This window comes from Protopterus annectens, chromosome 9.part0, assembly GCF_019279795.1.
Source record: "Protopterus annectens isolate FY-2018-M chromosome 9.part0, PAN1.0, whole genome shotgun sequence".
Classification (NCBI taxonomy): domain Eukaryota; kingdom Metazoa; phylum Chordata; order Ceratodontiformes; family Protopteridae; genus Protopterus; species Protopterus annectens.
The window spans coordinates 1,245,621,184-1,245,643,477 of record NC_056743.1 but is presented as its reverse complement, the minus strand read 5'-3'; the positions used below and the strand labels follow the sequence as shown (position 1 = coordinate 1,245,643,477).

Here is a 22,294-nt window from a genome sequence, read left to right as displayed (position 1 = left end):
TTCCAAATGGGAATTTTGCTTCAATTTCTCTGGCCGTTACTTCATCCCATTTCATATCCTGCACATTTGAACATCTTTTTACTTCTTCGATCCATTCAGCATCTTTATGTTCCACAGGATCTGCATAGACATTTCTCCAAAATGCGTCTTTCTTTTTTGTGGTACTTCTATTCCTTTTGTCTTGTTTCCCAGTTTTGTTCATCAATAAATTGCTGATTTTCCTTTATATTTACCTGCATATCTTTTAGGGTGCTCTGCCTGTGCTGACATCTTTAGTTTACTATTTGCAATAGTGTACGACAGGTCCTGGTCTGGTCTTATACTGCAAGTTGCTTTCATGTCCATCTTCCAGAGCATTTTTTTTTTATTTGTTCCCTCTTCTGTATTCTAACAGTAACACTTCTAGTCTTAAAGTGCTTTACAATTTTCTCTATTCGATACATCCATGATGGCATTTGATTTCTACCCTTCCTTTCCCTCAATGTCCTGTGCTCTTGTGGTAAGACTGTTATTAATTTAAATGCACAGTAATATATCCTATTTACTTCTGTTGTATAGCATAAATTTCTAACAGCCTTGTTCATTTGGTTCATCAAACTTCTAACATTTTGGGTCTTACTGACTTTCTGTAGTCTATTTCTTTCATTGATTTTAATTGTCTATCCATCTCTATTAGATCAAGCAACTCTTCCCTTTGATCATTTCCTTCTAAACTAAGAGCACATTCCTTGTTCTCTGTTTCTTGCAGGCATTCTACAGAAAGTTCCAGAGCATCTTCCTTTACCACATACTCTTCAGCTCCATCCTTTGTCATCCGTTGCTCTTTCATATCGGAACTCACTGGCCTATCACTCCACAACACTGACTGCATCAGAGTCGCCAGAGTTTCCTTTTCCTTCCCTTGCTGTGCAACTCCAACTGAACTTGTGTACTGATTTCCTACTGAAGGCTCCAATGTACCTTCATATAGCAACTCATCAGATTCCTTCCCATCCTACTGGTTTCTCCTTAATTTGGGGATTCATTATTGTATCGCGCTGTGAGGTTATCAAAGGTAGGTTTTCTACACTAAATCCTTGACTTCACAGGTAATCCATAACTTCTATTTCTTTAACTTCTCAATTACTAATCCTCTTTTCTACTTCCTCCCTTTTTCTTATTTTTTTGTATTGTAAAATTTTCCATATCCCTTTGCCTGTATTTCTCTTCAAAAATCTTTGGTGCTTTTTTGTATTAACTAGTTGCGCCTTCTCCTTTGCATAAATACTGCACCTATTAAAATCTCTCTTTCCCCACGTCTATATCTTTTCTTCAGATGTCTCCCACTCCTGTTTCTCCTAACTTGGGGGGACTCATTGTCCCATCATGCTGCGACATAACCGGTGTTGCACTTTCTACACTAAACCCTTCCATACCTCTCAACCTGGAAACATCAAAAATCTAGACAAGGCGCATGAAAAATAGGTACAAATCTGTACGCTGATTAACATCTAATTTGCATACACAATTGCATAACCCCACCCACTCCAATGGGATTGTGGGATACCAACTCAAACGCAAAATGAAGAACAGAAAACCAAAATATAGCACCAGAGTTCCCCTGCAGCCATTTCAATGTTCCATTACCTGGCTATTTCACGCCATTTACCATAAACACTAATGTGTGCATACTGCTTTACTTCCAACAAGGATTATATGGATTTTATTTTTACATTTTATAGCACAATGCAAACACTAAAACATCTGGTTGCTAAAAGTACAGTTTTGTACCTACCATAAATGTAGATGTCCGATAGACATGCAACTGCAATCATAACATGTGGGTTGTCCTGCCTCAGGCAGCCCTCGGTCGGCCGGATTCCAAAGTCTGGGTCCGACGTCGGCTGATGTCGCATTTCTCTCCGACGTCAGAGCGGCTGGAGTACATAAGCATCAGCCAACTCCATTTTCTTCAGTGTTTCTTGCCCCAGATGCCAGGTGCCCTCCAAGGAAGGCTGTAATCAAATTGGAAGACAAAAACAGGATTCCAAACAAATAAATGAGCAATAAAACAAATACACCATAACAGATATCCCCAGCTAAGAGTAACAGGGATAGGAGTGGACCCTAGGCATAGAGGGGTATGGAGGGAGGGAAAATCCGACTGCAGTTGCATGTCTATCGGACATCTACATTTATGGTAGGTACAAAACTGTACTATGTCCTTCAAGAATGCAACTGCAGTCATAACATGTGGGTAGAATACCATAGCTTAGCTGGGGGAGGAGGTATGCACTAGGAAAGAGATGGTGTGGCAATCAAACCCTGCAGAACTGCCGAAGCAAAGCCTGCTCTGGATCTGGAATATAGAGAGAGATTGTAGTGTTTGGAGAATGTATGCACGGAGCTCCATGTAGCAGCTTCTAGAATGTCCTTGGTAGGCACCCCTCTTAAAAATGCTGTAGAGGTGGCTGTAGCTCTGGTGGAATGTGGTCTGACATTGGCTGGAACAGTCTTTCCATGAAAGGAATAACAGAATCTGATGCAATGTCCAATCCATTTAGAAATCGTCCGTTTTGAAATTGCTTTTCCCTGGACTGCAGGGGCGTAAGCTACAAAAAGTTGTTCAGACTTCCTACTGGCCTTGGTTCTGTCCAGGTAGTATCGAAGTTGTCTGTGAATGTCCAAGGTATGCAAAAGTCTTTCCACCTTATTCTCAGGATTGGGGAAGAAAGCAGGCAGATGAATGGCTTGATTTAGAGAAACCCTAGATACCACCTTTGGCATAAAGGTAGGGTTGGTCCTTAATGAAACCCTGTCTCTGTGGAAAATAATAAAGGGTGGTATTGCCATTAGGGCCTGTAGCTCAGAAACCCTTCTTGCTGAGGTAATTGCCAACAGGAAAGCTGTCTTCCATGAGAGAAATTGCAAGTCAACTGAAGCTGCTGGCTCAAAAGGAGGTAGAGTCAGTTTCTCTAAGACAAAATTGAGGTCCCAGGCTGGCACTGGGGCCTTTCTTGGTGGCTTAATGTTCTTGATTCCCCTGAGGAATTGTCTTAGTAAGGGGTGAGGGAAAACAGGAGGATCAGTGTTGTATCTAGCTGAAATAGCAGATGCATGTATCTTTATGGAAGTATATGAGAGGCCGTTCTTTAACATATCTGCCAAATATTCCAAGATAAGTGGGATGTTCAGCAATGAAGCACCATGTCCCTTGCTGGTATTCCAATTGCTGTATCTTTTCCACTTTGCTAAGTAAACCTTTCTGGTGGATGGTCTTCGAGCCTCTGTTAGTATCCGCTGAAATTCCTTAGAGAGAGATAAGCTGAAGTTATTTATGGGATCTCCCAAGCTGTTAGCTGCAGTGTCTGAAGGTTTGGATGCAGTGTTTCGAAATTGTGTTGAGTCAAAAGTAGAGGCCACTGAGGGAGGGCCCACCTCCTGGTGTGACATATGCTCCGTAGTAGTGGGTACCAGTGTTGTCTTGGCCAATCCGGAGCTATTATGATTCCCTTGGGCTTCTCTGCTTTGATCTTTAGTAATACTGAAGTCATCAGTGGCAGAGGTGGGAATGCATAGATTGCTAGGGAGTTCCAGTTGAATGAGAGGGCATCTATTTTCCAAGCTTTTAGATGGTATGTCCTTGTGCAACATTTTGGTAGAAGATTGTTGAGGTGAGAGGCAAATAAGTCCACTTCTGGCTTGCCCCATGTCGAAGTGAGTTGTCTGAAGGCCTTCGGATGTAACCTCCACTCGTGTGGATCTGTGAAATTCCTGCTTAGGCTGTCCGCCAACACATTGTCTTTTCCTGGAACAAACTGGGATTGTAACTGGATGTTTAGGCTCAGTGATTTCTCCCAAAGCTGCATTGTCAGTCTGCAAAGGGGGTAAGAGTGGGTGCCCCCCTGCTTGTTTATGTACCACATCACAGTGGTGTTGTCTGTCCGTATCATTAAATGGCCTTGCTGGAGTTGGTGTTGAAAAGCCTCGATGGCATGCATTACTGCCAGCATTTCCTTTTGGTTTATATGCAGATGCGTTTCCTATGGAGACCATTGTCCTTGTATACACCTGCCTTCCATGTGCAACCCCCATCCACGGTCTGAGGCGTCTGTAGTCATGGTCTGTGTTATCTGTGGTTTTTTGAATGACATACCTGTGTTTTCCTGGCTCACCGAGGCCCACCATAGGAATTCCTTTTGTAGGCATGGAATGAGTGGTATGATTGTCTCCAAGTTGTTGCTGTGTTGAGACCAAATGCTTTTTAGGTACCATTGAAGCTTTCTCATGTGTAGTTTTGCTAATGGAACCAGTAGAATGCAGGACGCCATGTAACCCAGGCCCTGTAGGAATCTCCTTGCAGTCATCTGGGTGAGTTTTGCTAAACCTTTGAAGTAATGAGTTAACTTCTCTTGCTTGTCTTCTGTCCGGTAAGCCATCTGAGAGGCTGTGTCTAGTTTGGCTCCTAAGAAGATTATTTGCTGGGATGGCTGCAGTCTTGACTTTTGGAAGTTGACTGTGTATCCCAGAGCTTGAAGTAATCGTATGACATAATCCAGGTTTCTTGTCAACATCAATTTGTCGTCCGCTTGTATGAGGCAGTCGTCCAGGTATGGGTAAATTTGTATACCCTGGAGCCTGCAATGAACAATTACTGAAGCCAGGCATTTTGTAAATACTCTGGGTGCAGTAGATAAGCCAAATGGCAATGCTGAGAATTGATAATGCTCTGGCCCTGCAAGAAATCTGAGGTATCTTCTGCAGCTGTGTCTGATAGGGACATGCAGGTATGCCTCCTTGAGGTCCAGAGTAATCAGCCATGACTCCTTGCCCAGCATGGGAAGGAGTTGCTGTAGAGTCAGCATTTTGAACTTTGGTACTATGAGAAAGGTGTTTAATGCGGACAAGTCCAGTATTGGTCTCCATTGAGATTCTTTTCTTGGAACAAGGAACAGTCTTGAGTAAAACCCCTGTTCTTGTTCTTGTTGTGGAACTCTTTCTATTGCTTTCATTCGAGTCAGCAGAGTGATTTGTTTGATAGCCTCTGCCCTTTGATTTTGTGGTAGGTTTGGCATGCCTTGTTTTCTTGGTAAGGTATGAAAATGAAACCTGTACCCTCGGTCTATAATGTCCAAAATCCATTTGTCCTTTGTCAGTCTGTGCCAGTTTTCTGCAAACAGAGATAATTTCCCGCCCAAGGGAGCTTCTAGTTGTTCCCTGGTAGGCGTTAGTAGAGGAAAGTCATTGAGTTTGTGGTTGTTGGGCAGGTGAAACCCCTGCGTCACTTCTTTGGTTTCCTGGTGCCATTGTCGTCCCCTGTAAGGGCCTCTGTATTGGCCTCTTCCTCGGCCACATCTGTTCTTACCCCTTTGAAACTTTTCTGGATTAGGAAAGGACCAGTTTTTTGAAGGCCAATTCCTACTGAATCTGGGGGGCTGAACCTGGAAGAAATCTTTCACAGTCTGAACTGATTTTGCTTTTTCTTCGATGGTCTTTAACACATCCTTAGCATTTGCACCAAAAAGCTTGTTCTTTTCCAAAGGTGCATCCAGAAGTTTTGCTTTTACATGATCTGGTAGAGGTTGACCTTTTAACCAAGCATGTCTACGAATCACTGCCCGTCATAGCTGCCCTACATGAAGCTTCCACAGTGCATCATATCCACACTGCAGGAAGTGATTGCTTACTTGCTGAGTGTTATGTACAGCTTCCGGCAAAGTCTTCCTGTCTAAAGGATCAGGAGAAGCTAATGTTTTTTGCAAATCTTCTAAGAGATAATCCTGATATTGTAACATATGAAAAAGGCAATTTAAAGCTCTCATAGATAAGGTAGTGGATGTGTAAACCTTTTTGCCCCATCTCTCTAATGACCTTGCTTCCCTGTTGGAGGGCAAGGGATTTTTTGAGGTGGAGGCTGAAACTCCTTTAGGCCCCTGTGAAATAGTTTCCAAATCAGCAGAATGGGCCCTGAATAAATGGGAATGAGTTTCTGGGACCCTGTAATACCTGTCTGGCTTGGCTGGAGCAGGAGGAAGAGAATCAGGGGTAGCACTAGAGTCAGAATACAAATCATCCAGAACATCAAGTACAGGAGGAATAGCTAAGGGCCTGTGCAGAGGCTTCTTAAGGAAAGTCCTAAGGCGTTTCCTAGAATCAGAATATTCCTGACCCTGCCACTTGAAATGTTCCCTCATGGTGTGCAGAACTTCCCCAAAAGAAATATCCTCAGGAGGGAGGCCGAAGGGATGGAATCTTCTGCATCCGAGTCCTCATAAGTCTGGAAGAGCTCTTCCTGGCTATCAGAGTGGACAGAGCCCTCAGAGTCTTCATCTGAAGGAGTAGGGTCAGAGGGTTCAACCTGGGAACTTTTATCAGGAGGAGGCTGGGATGCTCTCTCAGGATGGGCCTGTGAACCTCTAATCATGGAAATTAAATCAGCCGCCATGGACATAATTTGTGTCTCCGGAGTCGGCTGAGGTAAGGATTTAGAAGTAATATGCTTTGTTTTGCTGGCTGCCTTAGCCCTAGTGTAGACCTTAATAGACATGGCCATAGGAGGCCTGGCAGCTCCACGTGCAGGAGTGACCTTGTCTACAGCAATGGTCTCGGGCATTTCCTCGGTTTCGGTATCCGGAGGAAAGTCTATAACTGGCGTCGGAGTAATGTCTGGAATCGGTGTCGTCGGTAATGCGGTGTCTTCGGTTCGGAGCGGTGGGGAGACAGTCTCAGAGGGAACCGGAGCACTCGTGCTAGATTTTGGCGTGGAGTCGGTGGTAGACACGGGCCGAGGATGTCGGTCCCGGTCTTTTCGCTTTTTGGGTGTTTGCAATGTCGTAAGATCCGACGGCATGGTGTAGGCAAATTTATCGCCGAAAAAATCTTCAGCGAACTCCGCCCGGCGCCTGAGAGTGCGCTTGTTGAAGCGAGCACAAGCTACACAGGCAGAGACGTCGTGGTCTGGGCCCAGGCAAGGGAGGCAGTAAGAGTGGAAATCCTTATGAGGTATTTGTTTACCACAAAAAAGACAATTGTTAACTTTTTCAGTAATTTCTGACATCAGCCGAGGCAAGAAAAGGTCCCCAATGGGGTACTTAGCTTTTTCGATGACTTCGGTATCGTAGAATACAGGAGCTGACCGACCGGCACTTGCGAACTGCTTCTGCTTCGGGCACCGCGGCAAGAAAGACTGAAGAAAATGGCGTCGGCTGATGCTTATGTACTCCAGCCGCTCTGACGTCGGAGAGAAATGCGACATCAGCCGACGTCGGACCCAGACTTTGGAATCCGGCCGACCGAGGGCTGCCTGAGGCAGGACAACCCACATGTTATGACTGCAGTTGCATTCTTGAAAGACATCAAAGCAATACTGTTTCACAATGAAAATAGACTTGGCATTAAAACTTCTCTGCCCTTGAAACTCACATTCATTGAAACAGCATTATAACCCATACCACAACCAAAGTCACCTACCATAACGTACATGAAATACAGGGAGTGGTACTTGCTAGGCCAACTTATGTTCTCCTTTCAAACACCTGAACTTCTCAATAGACTACTCCTTTCGCAACTCAGTACAAATCAAATTTTTCTGAGACAGAACCCATGCTCCCCATGCCTGCAACATGTTCATCTGTATGCAGTAACCTGTATTAAGGCCTATTTGCCAACATTGAACATCTACTCAAAAACCTTAGTTTAATATACATGACCCAAAAATGGATTATCTTTAAATAGCCTGGAGAATGTTGATATCCTTACAGTATGTGCCAAATTGTAATTTATTCCCAAAAAAAAAAATCTCTGTAATAAAACTTCCTTTTACATGCTTTCCCATTTGGTCCAACAAATACAGAATTAATTTGCCTGTACATTTTGAGGTTAATATACATATGTAACCCAAAAATAACTCTTACTAGATCATAGTCAAATGCTTGTTTCTAAAAAAGCTAAAGTTTAAACTACGAAATTTCAGATACTGTAGCTTGGAAGAGTAATCCTCCATTTCCCTTCAAGATTGTGTCGCCCAAACACCAAAATAGACAGACACATTTTAAATTATTTTTCAAATCAGAAACATCTTACTGAATGTAGCCTTAAGTCAGAAAACCTGCTTTCACTAATCCCACTTTGTCATACGCCTCCCCCCAGTCCCCAAGAATGTGTGTATGTGAGTGTGTGACATCTGACAGCTAGCAATTCTCTGTACATACTCAAACATACACAGACTCATCACATACATGCATATACACACACACACACACACACACACACACACACACACACACACACACACACACACACACACCATATTACTCAAAGTATTGCTCAGAAACAGGTAACACAGCAACAGGCAGATCATGCGTCACCATATTTCTCAGAGTATTGCTCTGAAAGAGGTAATGCAGCAGCAGGTAGATCATATGGCACTGTATAACTCAGAGTATGGAGTAGGCAAATCACGTCAGTACTGTGATACTCATAGTATTGTTCTCACACAATAATCATGGAAGCAGACAGATCATGTCAGTGTCACCATGTTACTAACAGTACTCTTCTCATCCAGATAAGGCAGAAACTGCTGTACCAGCATGTAGGTAACAGAAAAACAAACACAAAACAAACTCAGTAAATATCATACCTGACCGAACTCATTTCAAATAGCCACTTTACTTTGTGCACTGCTGACAAATTAAAGAGAAACCACTGTCCCCTTCTCAAACATGGTTAAATGGCTGGATGGATGAATAAAGGACAGCAGGTCAAAAGTCAGAAAAGGAATTAAGGATATAATCAGCCGGCGATACTGGTGAGCAGGAATGGAGCAAACCAGTGTCACAGATCAAACACAGTTTAAGGAAAAATGTAATAAGTAACACTTCTCAGATTTAGATCTTCCTTTTTATCATATGATCCACTTAGTTTTCTAGTAGATTCTGCAAATGAGTAACTCCAAATACATACTAGCCATACATCAAGTAACAACAAATACTGACAGAGACGAATGTTGGGGAAGGCCAACTTCCTGCTTTTTGTCATGTATCTGTTCCTGTCAAGAGGTCAATTAGAGGATACATCCAAAAAGCCATAGCTATAAAATAAATGAAAGTGTAACATTTGCAAAAACGTTTGCTGCCTTTCTTAATGAAAGCATATACACATAGTTGTATGGGAAAATTATACTGCCTTTAGTGCACATTTTCTGAATCAATAACTATGAAAATGAATGCTACATATACATATTTTTTTTTTTCAATTTTTCCCCTGAAATGGAACAGTGTACTTCTGTTTCATAAAATAGAGTTCCCAGGACTTGTATCAGAAAGTGCTTGTGCGTGTATCACACACACCTTACCTCTAATTACATCCAGCGAACGTCCGTCTTCTTCTAAATAAAATCCCAGCTCGCAATCATCTTCTAAATAAATAATCCAGCCAGTGTCTTCAAACTCCTTTCATCGAGCATCTTCTCTGCTAATTAAATAGATCCAGCCAGCAAAATCCTTTCCGGCTTGTCTTCTTTGCTAAAATAGATCAGTCATCCAGTCAGCGAAACCATTTCCGGTTCTGGTAATTGCCGCTCGCAAAAGCATTTGAACCAGAGCCGGAAATATGTGGTATGTGCGAGCTGAAGTCTGACAGGCTGGTGGAGCTGATGTCATCACACACGTAATGACGTCAGCTCACAAAGCGCAAAAGTTAAAAAAATAAAAAAACAGTGCAAATAAATCGGAATTGAAGGGGTGCCACTTGGGGAATCGTGGCACCCCTTTATCTGGACCCCAAAACTCGGTAAAAACAGAGTAATTCGGGACAGTTGAGAGGTCTGAGCCCTTCACTTCACAAGTACTCCATAACTTCAGCTTCTATTTTTTTTTCGATTTCTACTTTACTAATCTTGTCATACAGTCCCCTTTTGTGATCTTATTTTCTGTATTATGAAGTTTTTAATATCGGGGTGCCTTTGCCTACATTTCTCTAAATATCTTAGGAGCTGCTTTTTTGTACTGATTAATTTGACTTTCTCCTTTGCATAAATATTGCACCGTATCAGATCTCTCCCTTTCCCATGTCCATATTTCTTTCTTATACCTTTCAAAAATTTCTAGATTTTGTTCTTTATATTTTCACACTTCCTCAGTCGCTTCTTTTTCTAAACACTCCAAGGTTTCAGGGTCAATATAATGCTTTTCATAAATCTGTTGTATTAATGAGCACATATCTGAATTTGAAACTTTTGACTGTTTTTCTTGTGCAAGTATTTTTCTTTTCTTTTAATTTCTCTCAATCTTTTTGTACATCTGTCTGGAAATTCTGGGCTTTCTGCTTAACAGTAACAATAGAACATTTCTTTTTAATCCTCAATAGTCCAATCTATCATCTTTATGGCTGTTCTTTGGTCTGTCAGTTAGTGGTTTTTGTGGACTGCTACATCTACAACAAGCAGGGCCATCCTTCCCTGAGCCTGGCCTAACCCCATTGTAGGAATGTTTCCGTGTCTTGAGGATTCTACACTGTCATTTTCTAGTCCTGGCACCAGTGCGCCTATCAGAATTGGGCACCGTTATCCAAGGACTTGCGCATCCAGCTTTTTAACCTACTTCTATCCGTGACATATGCTGTATAAAATACAGTCTATATCCATGTCGTCTTGGTGAGGTTTTGTAAAAACTGTGTCCACCTCATAAAGGTACATAAGACTTGAGAATGAAGTTAAACCCAGCACTACCACTTTCCTCTGCTTGCTGATTTTATCATCTCTCCATTCAGACCCTTCACAGTGGCAACTGCACTGATCACGAAGTCAACCAGAGGACCCTTTTCCCAGAAATGCTTACCTTCAGGAAAACACAGAATTTTGCCTGGTTTGCTAGGTATGTCTTCCACCATATAGGGTTCCTGCCATACCCTCCTAGAAACCAGGTCCATAAGATCATCTTCTGGAAAGGCCACCAAGGAGGTAGATGAAGCAGCTCCATATGCCTCAAACATTACTTTATATCCTGACAGAGTGCAATGTAGGCAAACCACCTCTTTCTCATTAACTTAAGGATTTCACTGAAAATGGCGCCTTCAAGAGAGGATTGTGGCGAACTCTCTCAATCATCTAAGTCAGTGCCCACACGTCTCCTTTTGTATCTTCTCTTTCTGCGGATCTCTCCGTCTGATCAGAGTCAATGGAAGAGTCTGTCAGTGCGCTCTGAGGATATTTGGTCTGCAAGGTCTCTGAACCATGAAATGAAGGCTTAGAAACAAGCAAGTAGGCACCAGAGGAAGAAGCAGGTGCCTACAGAACCCTGCAGGAAGTCTTGAAGCTATTATAATTTCCATGGCTTCAAATGGAAATCAGAAATCTGTCAGACCCTGGGAATTCAACTCTGGAGACAAGCATATCCCTGCCTAAGCATAAATTGCTGGAATTCAACTCTGGAGACAAGCATATCCCTGCCTAAGCATAAATTGCTGGGGCTGAGCGCTGACTTAACCAGATGAGCCCAAACCGAGGCCTGGAGCAGACATCTTGAAGCAGAGGAGTCTCGATGCCATTACAGTTCACACACCTGTCAGGAGCAGAAGCAAGGCCAAAGACTCGGCATTAAGCTGTGTGAGCCAGGAATCACCAGACCCCACTGCTCTCAGAATAAAGTGCTAGTACTCCTTTCACACAAAGTCAAAAACACTGGCAGCAAAAGAAGATGGCAGGTAGATCGTCATGAAGTTAACATAAGCATTACACTATACTATGAACACATTCCCTGCCCATCTCAAAATAAACCTTTTAGTCACAAAAACAAAAGTTTACACAAGCAGAACATTTTTCACAAAATAGCCTCCAATTAGCTCAATAACACGGGTTGCTAAAATAGTAATCCCTGACAAGAAACTTCCAATTTTGTTAAAAAAAAAAAATACATACCAGGTTTCTTAAATGGGAAAGGCCGATTTTAGTCAGACAAAAACAATATTTTCTTAATGCCAAAGGCCTCTGGCTTGCCAAGTTCACCGATAACTAATTCAGGAGCTATCATAGATTTCCCCCTAGACACCAACAAACAAGGTCCAACACAAACAAATTTACTGATGCCAGTCTCAAACAAACTCAATGTGAAGACATGCATTATAGTCTTGGGAAATCATTCACCCAAGCAAATTACTCCACTGATAAACATCCTGAAGAGTTGCCCAGGTAGTTGGGGATCTGGGGTAAACTTAATAGAGTAGTCTGGCCTTTGACCAACACTCAGCCAAGACAGTAAGAAAATCATTCTATCCTGCCCAACTCATTAGCAAGGGTGTGGCATCCAGGTCCAAGAAAGTTTTAGTACCATCGTACTCGGCCTTTATCAGACCCAACAATGAGCACAATGCCCCCCCCCCCCCTTGGCAGGTACCTGCCCAGGTACTTGCAACATATGAACACCCTCAAAGGTTCCTTACTGATAATTTTTTTAAACCAGATATGGATGCCTTACTGCGTTTGCTTCTCATCCCCTTCCAAATGCCCCTGCTGGCTCATGCAGCTTCAGGTCCCAGGATGGAATCCTGTGGTACTCCACTTGTCACTATTTTGAAGTCAGATTTGGAGTCTGCAACTTTTAGTGTGGGTTCAGTCAGTGAGCCAGTTGGCAACCCATCTTGTGACGTAGGGATTTATACCTAGTTTAGTGAGTTTACCTATAATTCCAGAATGGGGATGGTGTCAAAAGCTTTGGCAAGGTCAAGATAGGCTGTGTGAACCACCTTACCCTCATCCACGGCTTTGGTGACTGCCTCAAAGAAATCGATCAGGTTCAGGAGGCATGATCTGCCTTTCACAAACCCAAACTGTGTGGGAGCCAGAGTTTGGAGGTTACCAATGTCTTTGTTTAGGAGTTCCATGATGATACGTTCCATGGCCTTGCAGACCAGGCTAGTCAGGCTAATAGGTCGATAGTTCCCGGGATCAGTGGTGGCTCCCCCTTTGTGGAGTGGTACAACTGTTGCTGTGCGCCATTCAGTGGGCACAAAGCCTGATGCGAGGCTATTATTGAACATGGTGCTTAAGTGGGGAGCCAGTTAGTTCTGAAATTCGTGTAAAACGCAGCCTGGGATGTTGTCCGGTCCCATGGATGTTGTGTTTTTAGCTTTAAAGAGTGCAGCTTTTACCTGCGTAGTTGTGATTACAGGGACTCTGCATTCTTCCTGGGCCCTTTAGGGGGTGAGATGGGGGTAAAGTTAGCACTAGTTAGTACATCAGAACTGCCGCAGAATAGCAGATAGCTGCAGAAGGGCAGCACGGGGCATTATACAATGCCATTATTTAAGAAAAATAAGCCCTTGTGACCAAACCACACCAACCATGGGTAAATCCAGCATTACCCACACCCAGACGTGGGTAAATGCTTAATTCACCCCGGGTAATCACTTCTGTGGCTATGCTTGACAGAGGCACAGGAAAATAATTTTCTTGGGTGACGAAAGCCAGGGTACCTTTTTGGCTAGGCTTGTATAGGCCTTAGGGCCAATAGCCTAGTGCCTACCTATGAACCTATTACTGAAGCAGTCTGGCAATTAACAGAATTGAAGCTGTTAATGAGCTGCTTTCTGTAGTACAGGGCTTTATTCCCTCAGCTTCCATTTGCCTTCTGTACAACTCTGAGCAAGTCACTTAGACAGTGCCTTGCAGCAATTTCAAAAATGGGCTAGGCTGCTCAATAGTCTTCTGAAGCACATGCCTAGTAACTACCTATTAACCTGCAAGTAATGACTTATCAAGATCTTAAATAAGCAGCTGAAAAACAGGTCTAGTGTGCTACAATCCTTCAGACCATGACGACTTGGGCTTACCTAAATGGTAAAAAGCATATATCCATGTACAAACCAACATACGCTTACAGAATTGGTTATGCTTGTCAAAGAAAACATGTAGCTTTGTACACAGTAATACGATTTCAGATAACTCAACGGCAGTTGTTCAAAAACTGTACAAAACAAGCAAGCAACTTTCAATCCCTGGAAATCAAACATTCTTTAAACAGTTATATTTCAGTATCAGAGAACTGCTCATTACAGCATGCATTTGAATGTAACTTGATAGAATTTAATTTCAGTGATGGTATGTCCAAACAAATAAAACTAGAGTGAAAATTTAACGTACCGTAGAAGGTCTCTGTACAAGGTTTTCTAGTTTGGTATGGCTGAACTCCAGACTAATAACATTATAAAGTTTTTCACGTTCCTCCTCAGGAGTTTCATAGTACTTGGCCCATTGTGCCATTGTCATTTCAATACCCTTTTGTGTATTTACATCCATCACATCCACCATTCGACGGCTCCCTGCAAATGAACAAAGTGCCATATCACTAGATACAAATGGTTCTGGAGCATACCATACAGGATCAGACATTTATACAAAAAAAACCTTACACTGCTGCAACAGAGAAACACTGATGCTAGAGCACTCAGCTTAACAACATACAGGACAAATAATCATCTCCACCAGTAAGTGGACTAAGTTAAGTTGCATCCTAAGCACTAGACGACTAGCCAGAGAAACAGGTTTCAGTGGCTGAGGAAAGCTCACCTACTTCATCTGACCCTAAAACCATGGGGAGATCAAACTGAACTTCAAATTGCAAATCACAAGGAAGACATCAAACAGCTGTACATATGGATGTGAGAAAGCTGCAGGAGTGAAGTTGTTGGAACATCCCAAAAGACCCAAATTAAAATAATTTATGTACATCAGTCCAATGCCTCTAGCTCCTTTCCAACTGATGAAGCCATGCACACCTAGACATGCTTGAGGTTCTCTCTCCCTTGTATGCTTGGCAGGACTATCTATCTATCAGGCTATCACTCAAAATATAAAAGCTACCAAAGGAAGGAAAGGAACAGCAAGTGGAACAAACCAAGAACCTGATGTCAAAGGCAGGGGCTGAGGTAGTGGGGGGTGAATTCACAGAATCGTACATATTCAAGGACTCTAAGTTGGAACTTAATCAGGGAGTTCATGCACTTTTCATGCTCTGCACACAGGTAAATGTGTCACATTTCTGGGGTCACCCAAGACCACCACAAACTGCTACTCTTTATATGTTAAGGTGTGTAAGCTAATTTCTAGAAGCCAAATCTTTTCAGCATTCAATACAGGACATCATAAAATAAAAAAACAGGTCTATACTCGGCCATCAAATGGCAAGTTCATCGAACGGCCACTCGCCGAACATAAACCCTCAAAGTTCCTTTCAGCAAAACCACACATAGTAAAACATCAAACGGTCATAGTTGGCCAACAAAAATTAAACAGGAGGGAGACTGCTACAGTACACATTTAGAGGTTGTATGGCAATGCATAGCAGCCAGAAACATTTACAACACTTCTCTCCCTTCTTTACAAAAGCCAACAGATAATGGCTGCTCCCAGACCTAATCTCAGGGCCTACTCAGCACTGTGGTGTGCCATTCAATGATTTAATAGCTCATTCACATTTCCCTTATTTTTCTTAAAATGAGTCAGCTGGTTTAACCATTGATGTGGCAATGTCCTCTACTAAAACGTATATATTTAATTCAGATATCATAATATATGTACAGTGGATATAAAAAAGTGTACACACCCCTGTTAAAATGCCAGGTTTTTGTGATATAAAAAAATGAGACCACAAAAAATAATTTCAAAACTTTTCCCACCTTTAATGTGATCTATGATCTGTACAATTTAATTGAAAAACGAATGTTAGGAAAAAATATATAAAAATAAAAAACGTACAACAAGCTGACTGCATAAGTGTGCACACCCTTAAATACTTTGTTGAAGCACCTTTTGATTTAATTACAGCATTCAGTCTTCTTGGGTACACACCTGCCATCAATTAAAGAGACTGATTAACCCCAAATAAAGTTCAGCTGTCCAAGTAGGATTTTCCTGACATTTACTCAGTTGCCTGCTACAGCAAAAGTCATGATTTGCAGAAAGCTTACAAAGCATCAAAGGGATCTCATTGTTGAAGGGTATCAATCAGAAGAGTACAAAACAATTTCCACAGCATTAGATATACCATGGAACACAGTGAAGTCAGTCATCAAAAAGTGGAGAAAATATGGGACGACAGAGACGTTGCAAAGAACTGGACATCCCTCCAAAATGTATTCAAATATCTTCTGTTCCTGCTTTCTCCCTTTCCACTTTAATAAAAACATTTTTTGCTACACTCTCCTTGTGTTCAGTTTCTCAGCTAAGTATATTTTTTAGCACTTTTTAATTCTTCACAGTTGAATAAAAATAATCAAATTCAGTTCAGAATACAGTTTGAATAAATTGCATTTATTTGCTCTAATATTGCTACACACTCGTGTGCTAGCTTGCACTACACTTGAATTGTTTTTAGTGCTGTTTTAGCTGCCTTTCTGTAAAAAAAAAAAAAAAAAAACCTAGTTTCCCACTTTTCCAGAAAATAGTCTAGTCCAGATACAGATCTGCTGCACCCACGACTGTATGCAAGCTTCTGAGCACCCCAAGCCTTTATGTGTTGGAGGGAAGCCTTCTAGCTTATCAGTGGGAGTGGTAAGCACTAGGTAGACTATTTACCACAAGGAGAGTGGTTTCTGTCCAGAAATTGTGGTTTATTGGCAATTTGGGCAGTTTTTTCCATGTCTTTCAACATTCTGGTTTAAAGCACATATTTGCGCTTGTTTCCCGCCTTTTCTGCAACTAGTCTAGTCCAGACAGAGATCTGCTGTATCCAGGACTGTTCGTAAGCTTCGGAGCCCCACAAACCTCTCTCTGTTGCAGAGAAGCCGTCTAAGCTTGTCAGGGGGAGTGGTAAGCACTAGGTAAGCCTATCTACCACAAGAGAGGTTTCTGACCCAGCAAATGTAGATTGGCCGTTTGGGCAGTTTTTCCATCTCTCTCAACTTGTTGGTTTTAAACGCCGCTGTTCCCTATGCCTTTCCTGTAACTAGTCTAGTCCAGATACAGACTTGCTGTATATCCAGAACTGTGTATAAACATCTGAGCAGTGCCAAAGTCTGCTCTTCAAATTTTCCCTTAGCTCTACTAGTTCTCTCCTCTCCTGCACTTTTACTAGCTTATTAGTCTAGCACTTTACCAGATTTCTTGTAGCAATTATTGTAGCACACAACAGTGCTACCAGCACTAAACGTTCTACAAGGAAACGGATCCAAGTACTTATTAATGCTCACCCCCTCCAGGGATGTCTAAATGTTAGTTCCCTGTGCTTTCTCCTATTAACCTGGTGCACTTCAGGCAGTTGCTACATTGCCTCAGGATGCCCATTGTACACAGACAACCCTCTCCTCTTACCTCCCAACAATCAGACTTGCAAGAGATGCACTTGTATATCCAAATTGGAAGCCACACATTCTCCAGCCAAGACCGGAATAGCTGGTCAAGCACTTGTACCACATGGAACACACAGCCCTCCAGAAGACACACCAGCACTGCCTTCACATAAAAACAGAAACCACATACCCACTTTCGTAGAGGTTCACAATAAAAATCTAACCAAACAGCAGAGACATCCAAGGCAGAAACCCATTCTACCACCACAACACTAATCACGAGACACAACTCTCCTAAAGTGTGCCACTCAAACAAAGCCCCTAATGCAAAACAGCATGCCAAACACACTAGTCGTAAGTGACTCGATAGTGAGGTACACTGATGTCCCACTCACTAGGTTGAATAAGGAGAAAGCAACAGTCATCCGACTGTCAGGTGCCAGGATCTGCCACAACGTACGCACTCAAGTCCCTCAACAACAAGTACAAATATGACATTGTACGTATGGGTGTGAATAACCTGAGATATACCTCCCTGGATTACATGAAAAGGGACGTGGAGGAGCTGACACTAGCCCTGAGCAGCATCCTTCCATCACCTAGAATGACACCACAGTACAAGCAGAAAATGAGTGATTTCAACAACTAAGTTTCTGGTGTCATTCTAAGGGGATCCAGTATCTGCCTGGGATGACATGACTGACAGACCTCGATGCTTTGCCAGAGATGGCCTGCATCTGTCACCCCTGGGCTTCTGAATACAGGCCAAGGCTCTTGCCACCCCTATAGTGTCATTTTAGGCGGTGGTCCAAAGACCAAATTACCACCATAACAGCTACAAACAAATGTAATCTGAGGGTCATGCTGCTCAATGCTAGAAGTCTAAATCTCAAAATGCACTCGCTGGAAGCACTCCTTAAAATGGAGAACATCAACATTTGTGCTGTAACAGAGATCTGGTTCAAGGCAGCAGAAAGCACCTCGACACTACCAGGCTACAACTCTTTCCACACCTTAACTTGGACTGAAACTCCAAAGGCAGTGGTGTTTCCATATTTATAAAGGATATGCACACCTCCAGACGGGTAGCCCAACATAACGCATCAGAGATACTTCAGGTGCAGCTAACATTGGGTAAGACAGCAATTCAGGTCGTAGCCTGCTACAGGTCCCCCCCCAACCATGTCCCAAGACACTCACTCCACGTTCCTAAGCACCCAAGAGAATATTAGGGTCCAGCCTAACACTCTCATACTAGGCAACTTCAACTACCCCTCAATTAACTGGGAAAACTACTCATGTACCAATACACTTGTCCAACGTTTCCTGGAGTTCATTAATTCCAATGCCCTAGACCAGCTTTGTTCTTAACCCCACTAGAGGTAGCAACATCCTTGAACTGGTTATTACTAACATGGGCGACCATTGCTCTACACCAATAGTCAGCTCCTTCCTGGTTAGATCAGACCAACATCCTTGACCTGGTCATTAAAAACATGGCAGACCACTGCTCTACACCAATATTCAGCCCCTCCCTGGTTTGATAAAAACCAACATCCTTGACCTGGTTATTACTAACATGGGCGACCGTTTGTTCTACACCAATAGCTCCTCCCTGGTTAGATATGACCACAAACTAATCACCTTGGAAATCTACATCCCTCCCCCAGCCCCCGCAAAGGAAAATACCATGAAAAACTTCTCCAAAGCTAACTTTGGGCTCCTAAAAACAGAGATGGCTAACTTCACGGCACCCATGCAAATGGAGAACAGTTGCACGACCGCCGAATCATACACCAATGCACTGTACTAACACGTACACAAATGCATGGATCTCGCCATACTCAATAGAAACAAGATGCTCTCCTCCAAAAAAAAAAAGGAAGCCAATCTGGTGGTCCCCTGCCATAAACAAACTCTACAACAGAAGGAGGAAACTGATGAAGAATAGGGTTAAGTCTTAAGACTGAAAAAACTCCCTTGTAAGCCACAACAAAAAGTTGAGATCCTTCATCAAATCCTCTAAAGCTAGCTATGAAAACAGAACTGCAGCAGATAGTAAAGACAACCACAAGGTCTTCTATAGTTATGTAAAAAATCTCCACGGCAATACCCAGATTGCTCTGAGCTACTACACAATGGTACCTCCTATACCAAGCCAACAGATATTTCCAATATACTTCATATTTCAGTGCCAAATTTACCCCTCTCTCCTCCCCAAAGGACCAATCATTGCCAAGTAGATTGCCAGGTACCCAGTATTACTGCTGCACAGGTTAAAACAGCACTGTCCAAGGCCAAGAATACAGCTTCTATGGGACCTGACAATATCCCTGGCTGTGTTCTACATGAACTACAGAGTGAACTGGCACCTCACCTCTGTGCACTGTTCAATCACAGCCTCACCTCAGGTTTTGTCCCTACCAAATGGCGCACAGCTACAGTCAAGGCTTGGCTTGTAACTTTGGACCTCGAGGAGGCATACCTGCATATCCCAATCAGACAATCTTGCAGAAGATACCTCAGATTCATAGCTGGCTCAATGCACTACCAATTCTCTGCACTGCCCTTCAGCTTATCTACTGCGCCCAGGGTCTTCACAAAATGCCTGGCACCCATATTTGCATTTTGCAGACAAAGAGTAATTCAAATATATCCCTACTTTGACGACTGCCTTATTCAAGCAGAGAACAAAGACATTCTACTAAAGCATCTGGCATTTGTAAAAAGATTACTAATTTGCCTGGGGTACACAGTAAACAAAAAGAAATAAAAACTAGTACCCTCTCAAGAGATAATATTCCTGGGTGCAAGATTAAATACAACTGCCCAGATGGCTTCGCCAGACAAACAAAGGCAATTGACTTCTTACTTCGAAAGCATGACAACAAAGACCCAGTTATCTGCAAGAAAAATTCTGTAGGCTTCGGGCTTCATGGCATCCTGCATTCTGCTAATTCCATATGTAAGACTGCATATGAGGAAGCTACAATGGTATCTAAAAAGTGTTTGGACTCAAAATTGCCACAGCCTGGAAACATTAATTACTCTCATTCCCTGCCTGCAACAGGAGTTTCGATGGTGGGCACAAGCCTGTCACCACAACAAGGGACAGCCATTCACTTTACCCACAGCCAGGCAGACACTAACAGATGCATCAGATTATCCCTAGGGGGTCCACATGGCAGGAAAACGTATTCAGGGCACATGGCCCGCAAGCCAAACGCATCTTCATATCAATCAAAAAGAGATGCTAGCTGTACAGAATGCCCTGACAGCCTTCAAGGATCTACTTCATCTGGGACAACTGCTGATAAAGACGGACAATACTATAGTCATGTGGTACATAAACAAGCAGTGAGGCACACCTTTATACCCCCTCTGCAGACAAGCCATGATTTTGTGGAGCACAGCACTGAATTATCAGGTACACCTACAAGCACAATTCCTGCCAGGAAAGACAAATGCTCTGGCAGACAAACTAAGCAGAAACCTCATGGATCCTCATGAGTGGAAACTAGATACGCAAATCTTTAGCATTATAACAAGGAATTGGGGATGCCCAGACATAGATCTATTTGCCTCCACTCACAACTGCCAACTACAGAGATTCTGCACAAGGACTTAGTACAAACAAGCATAGAAAGTGGGTGCGCCGTCTTTCAGCTGGAAAACCGTTACAATTTATGCCTTTACTCCACTGCCTCTACTCCCCAAGGTACTCCTAAAGGTTAGACAAGAGAAGCCAAAAATTATACTGATTGCCCCGGATTGGCCACGCCAGCACTGGTACCCAATCCTAAAGAGCTTGACTCAAGGCCCAGCCTGGACATTACCTCAAATTCCCCATTTACTGACCCAATAAAACAATCAGAACCTGCACAGCCAACTAAGAACCTTAAATCTGGCTGCATGGCGGATAATGTAACCATTCAGAACACACCTCTCTAAAGCGATTATGGATGTTATTTTGGAGGCCAGGAGGCCCAGCACCAGAAAATCTTATGCAGAAAATGGAAGAGATTGTGTGCTTGGAACCAAGTACAAGGAATTGACACGCTTGTACCAAATATTCCTCAGATTTTACAACACCTAACTGAGATGCTGGACAAAGGCCTATCCTTCTCATCAATTAAGATCCATGCTTATGCCATTTCAGCTCATTACAATACGGACCGACCTATTTTTTCACATCCACATTTTCCTACCATGTGGGCCCCCCAGGCAGTACCTCAGAGGGACCAAAAACATAAGACCTCCAAGGAGAGCACCAATACCTGCATGGGACCTCAATTTTGTCTTGGAAAAGCTCACACTGCCTCCTTTTGAGCCTGCCAATACAGCTGAGATAAAATTCTTATCATGGAAAACAGCTCTGCTCCTAGCAATAACTTCAGCAAGAAGAGTATCAGAGTTACAGGCAATAATCGCTGTGGAACCTTTTATTATTTTCCATCCAGACAGGGTTTCTCTAAGGACAAACCTAACATTTATGCCTAAGGTAGTGTCCAGTGTGGCTCTTAACCAAACCATTCATTTGCCTACCTATTATCCAAACCCACAGAATAAAGGGGAGAGACTTCTGCATTCTTCGGACATACACAGACAGATACGCTTCTACTTGGACAAAACTAAAGCTTTCATGAAGACTGAGCAACTTTTACTAGCATATGCTGCAGGATCACAAGGAAAGGCCATTTCAAAGCAGACTATTTCAAAATGGAAATTCCACTGCATTCGTTTCAGATATTCACAACATGAGAAATCAGTGCCTAAGGGCATTAGGCCACATTCAACCAGAGCAGCAGCTACTTCAGCAGCCTTCCACAGAGGAGTACCAACCATGGATATTTTGGAGGCTGTAACTTGAACTTCAGTGCACACTTTTAAAAAGCAGAACCACTTACCTCTTTACTCTAAATCCAGAACAGGTTTTGCCACTGCAGTTCTGTAGGGCCTCACAGCCACTCCTAATTCTATTTAGGCCCAGCATCCCAACCTCAGCTTTGGGATTCAATCCAAGTGTAATGACTGC

At 42.8% G+C, this 22,294-nt stretch overlaps 1 protein-coding gene across 1 annotated transcript in view; it reads right to left on the bottom strand.

The window, feature by feature from the left end:
• LOC122810646 (lysine-specific demethylase 2A-like) overlaps positions 1 to 22,294 on the bottom strand; it is a 1,654,939-nt gene that overhangs the window by 1,482,523 nt on the left and 150,122 nt on the right. The window contains exon 7 of the mRNA XM_044082219.1: positions 14,114 to 14,318. Coding sequence (XP_043938154.1) covers positions 14,114 to 14,318 — 205 coding nt within the window. The remainder of the gene's footprint in view (positions 1 to 14,113; positions 14,319 to 22,294) is intronic.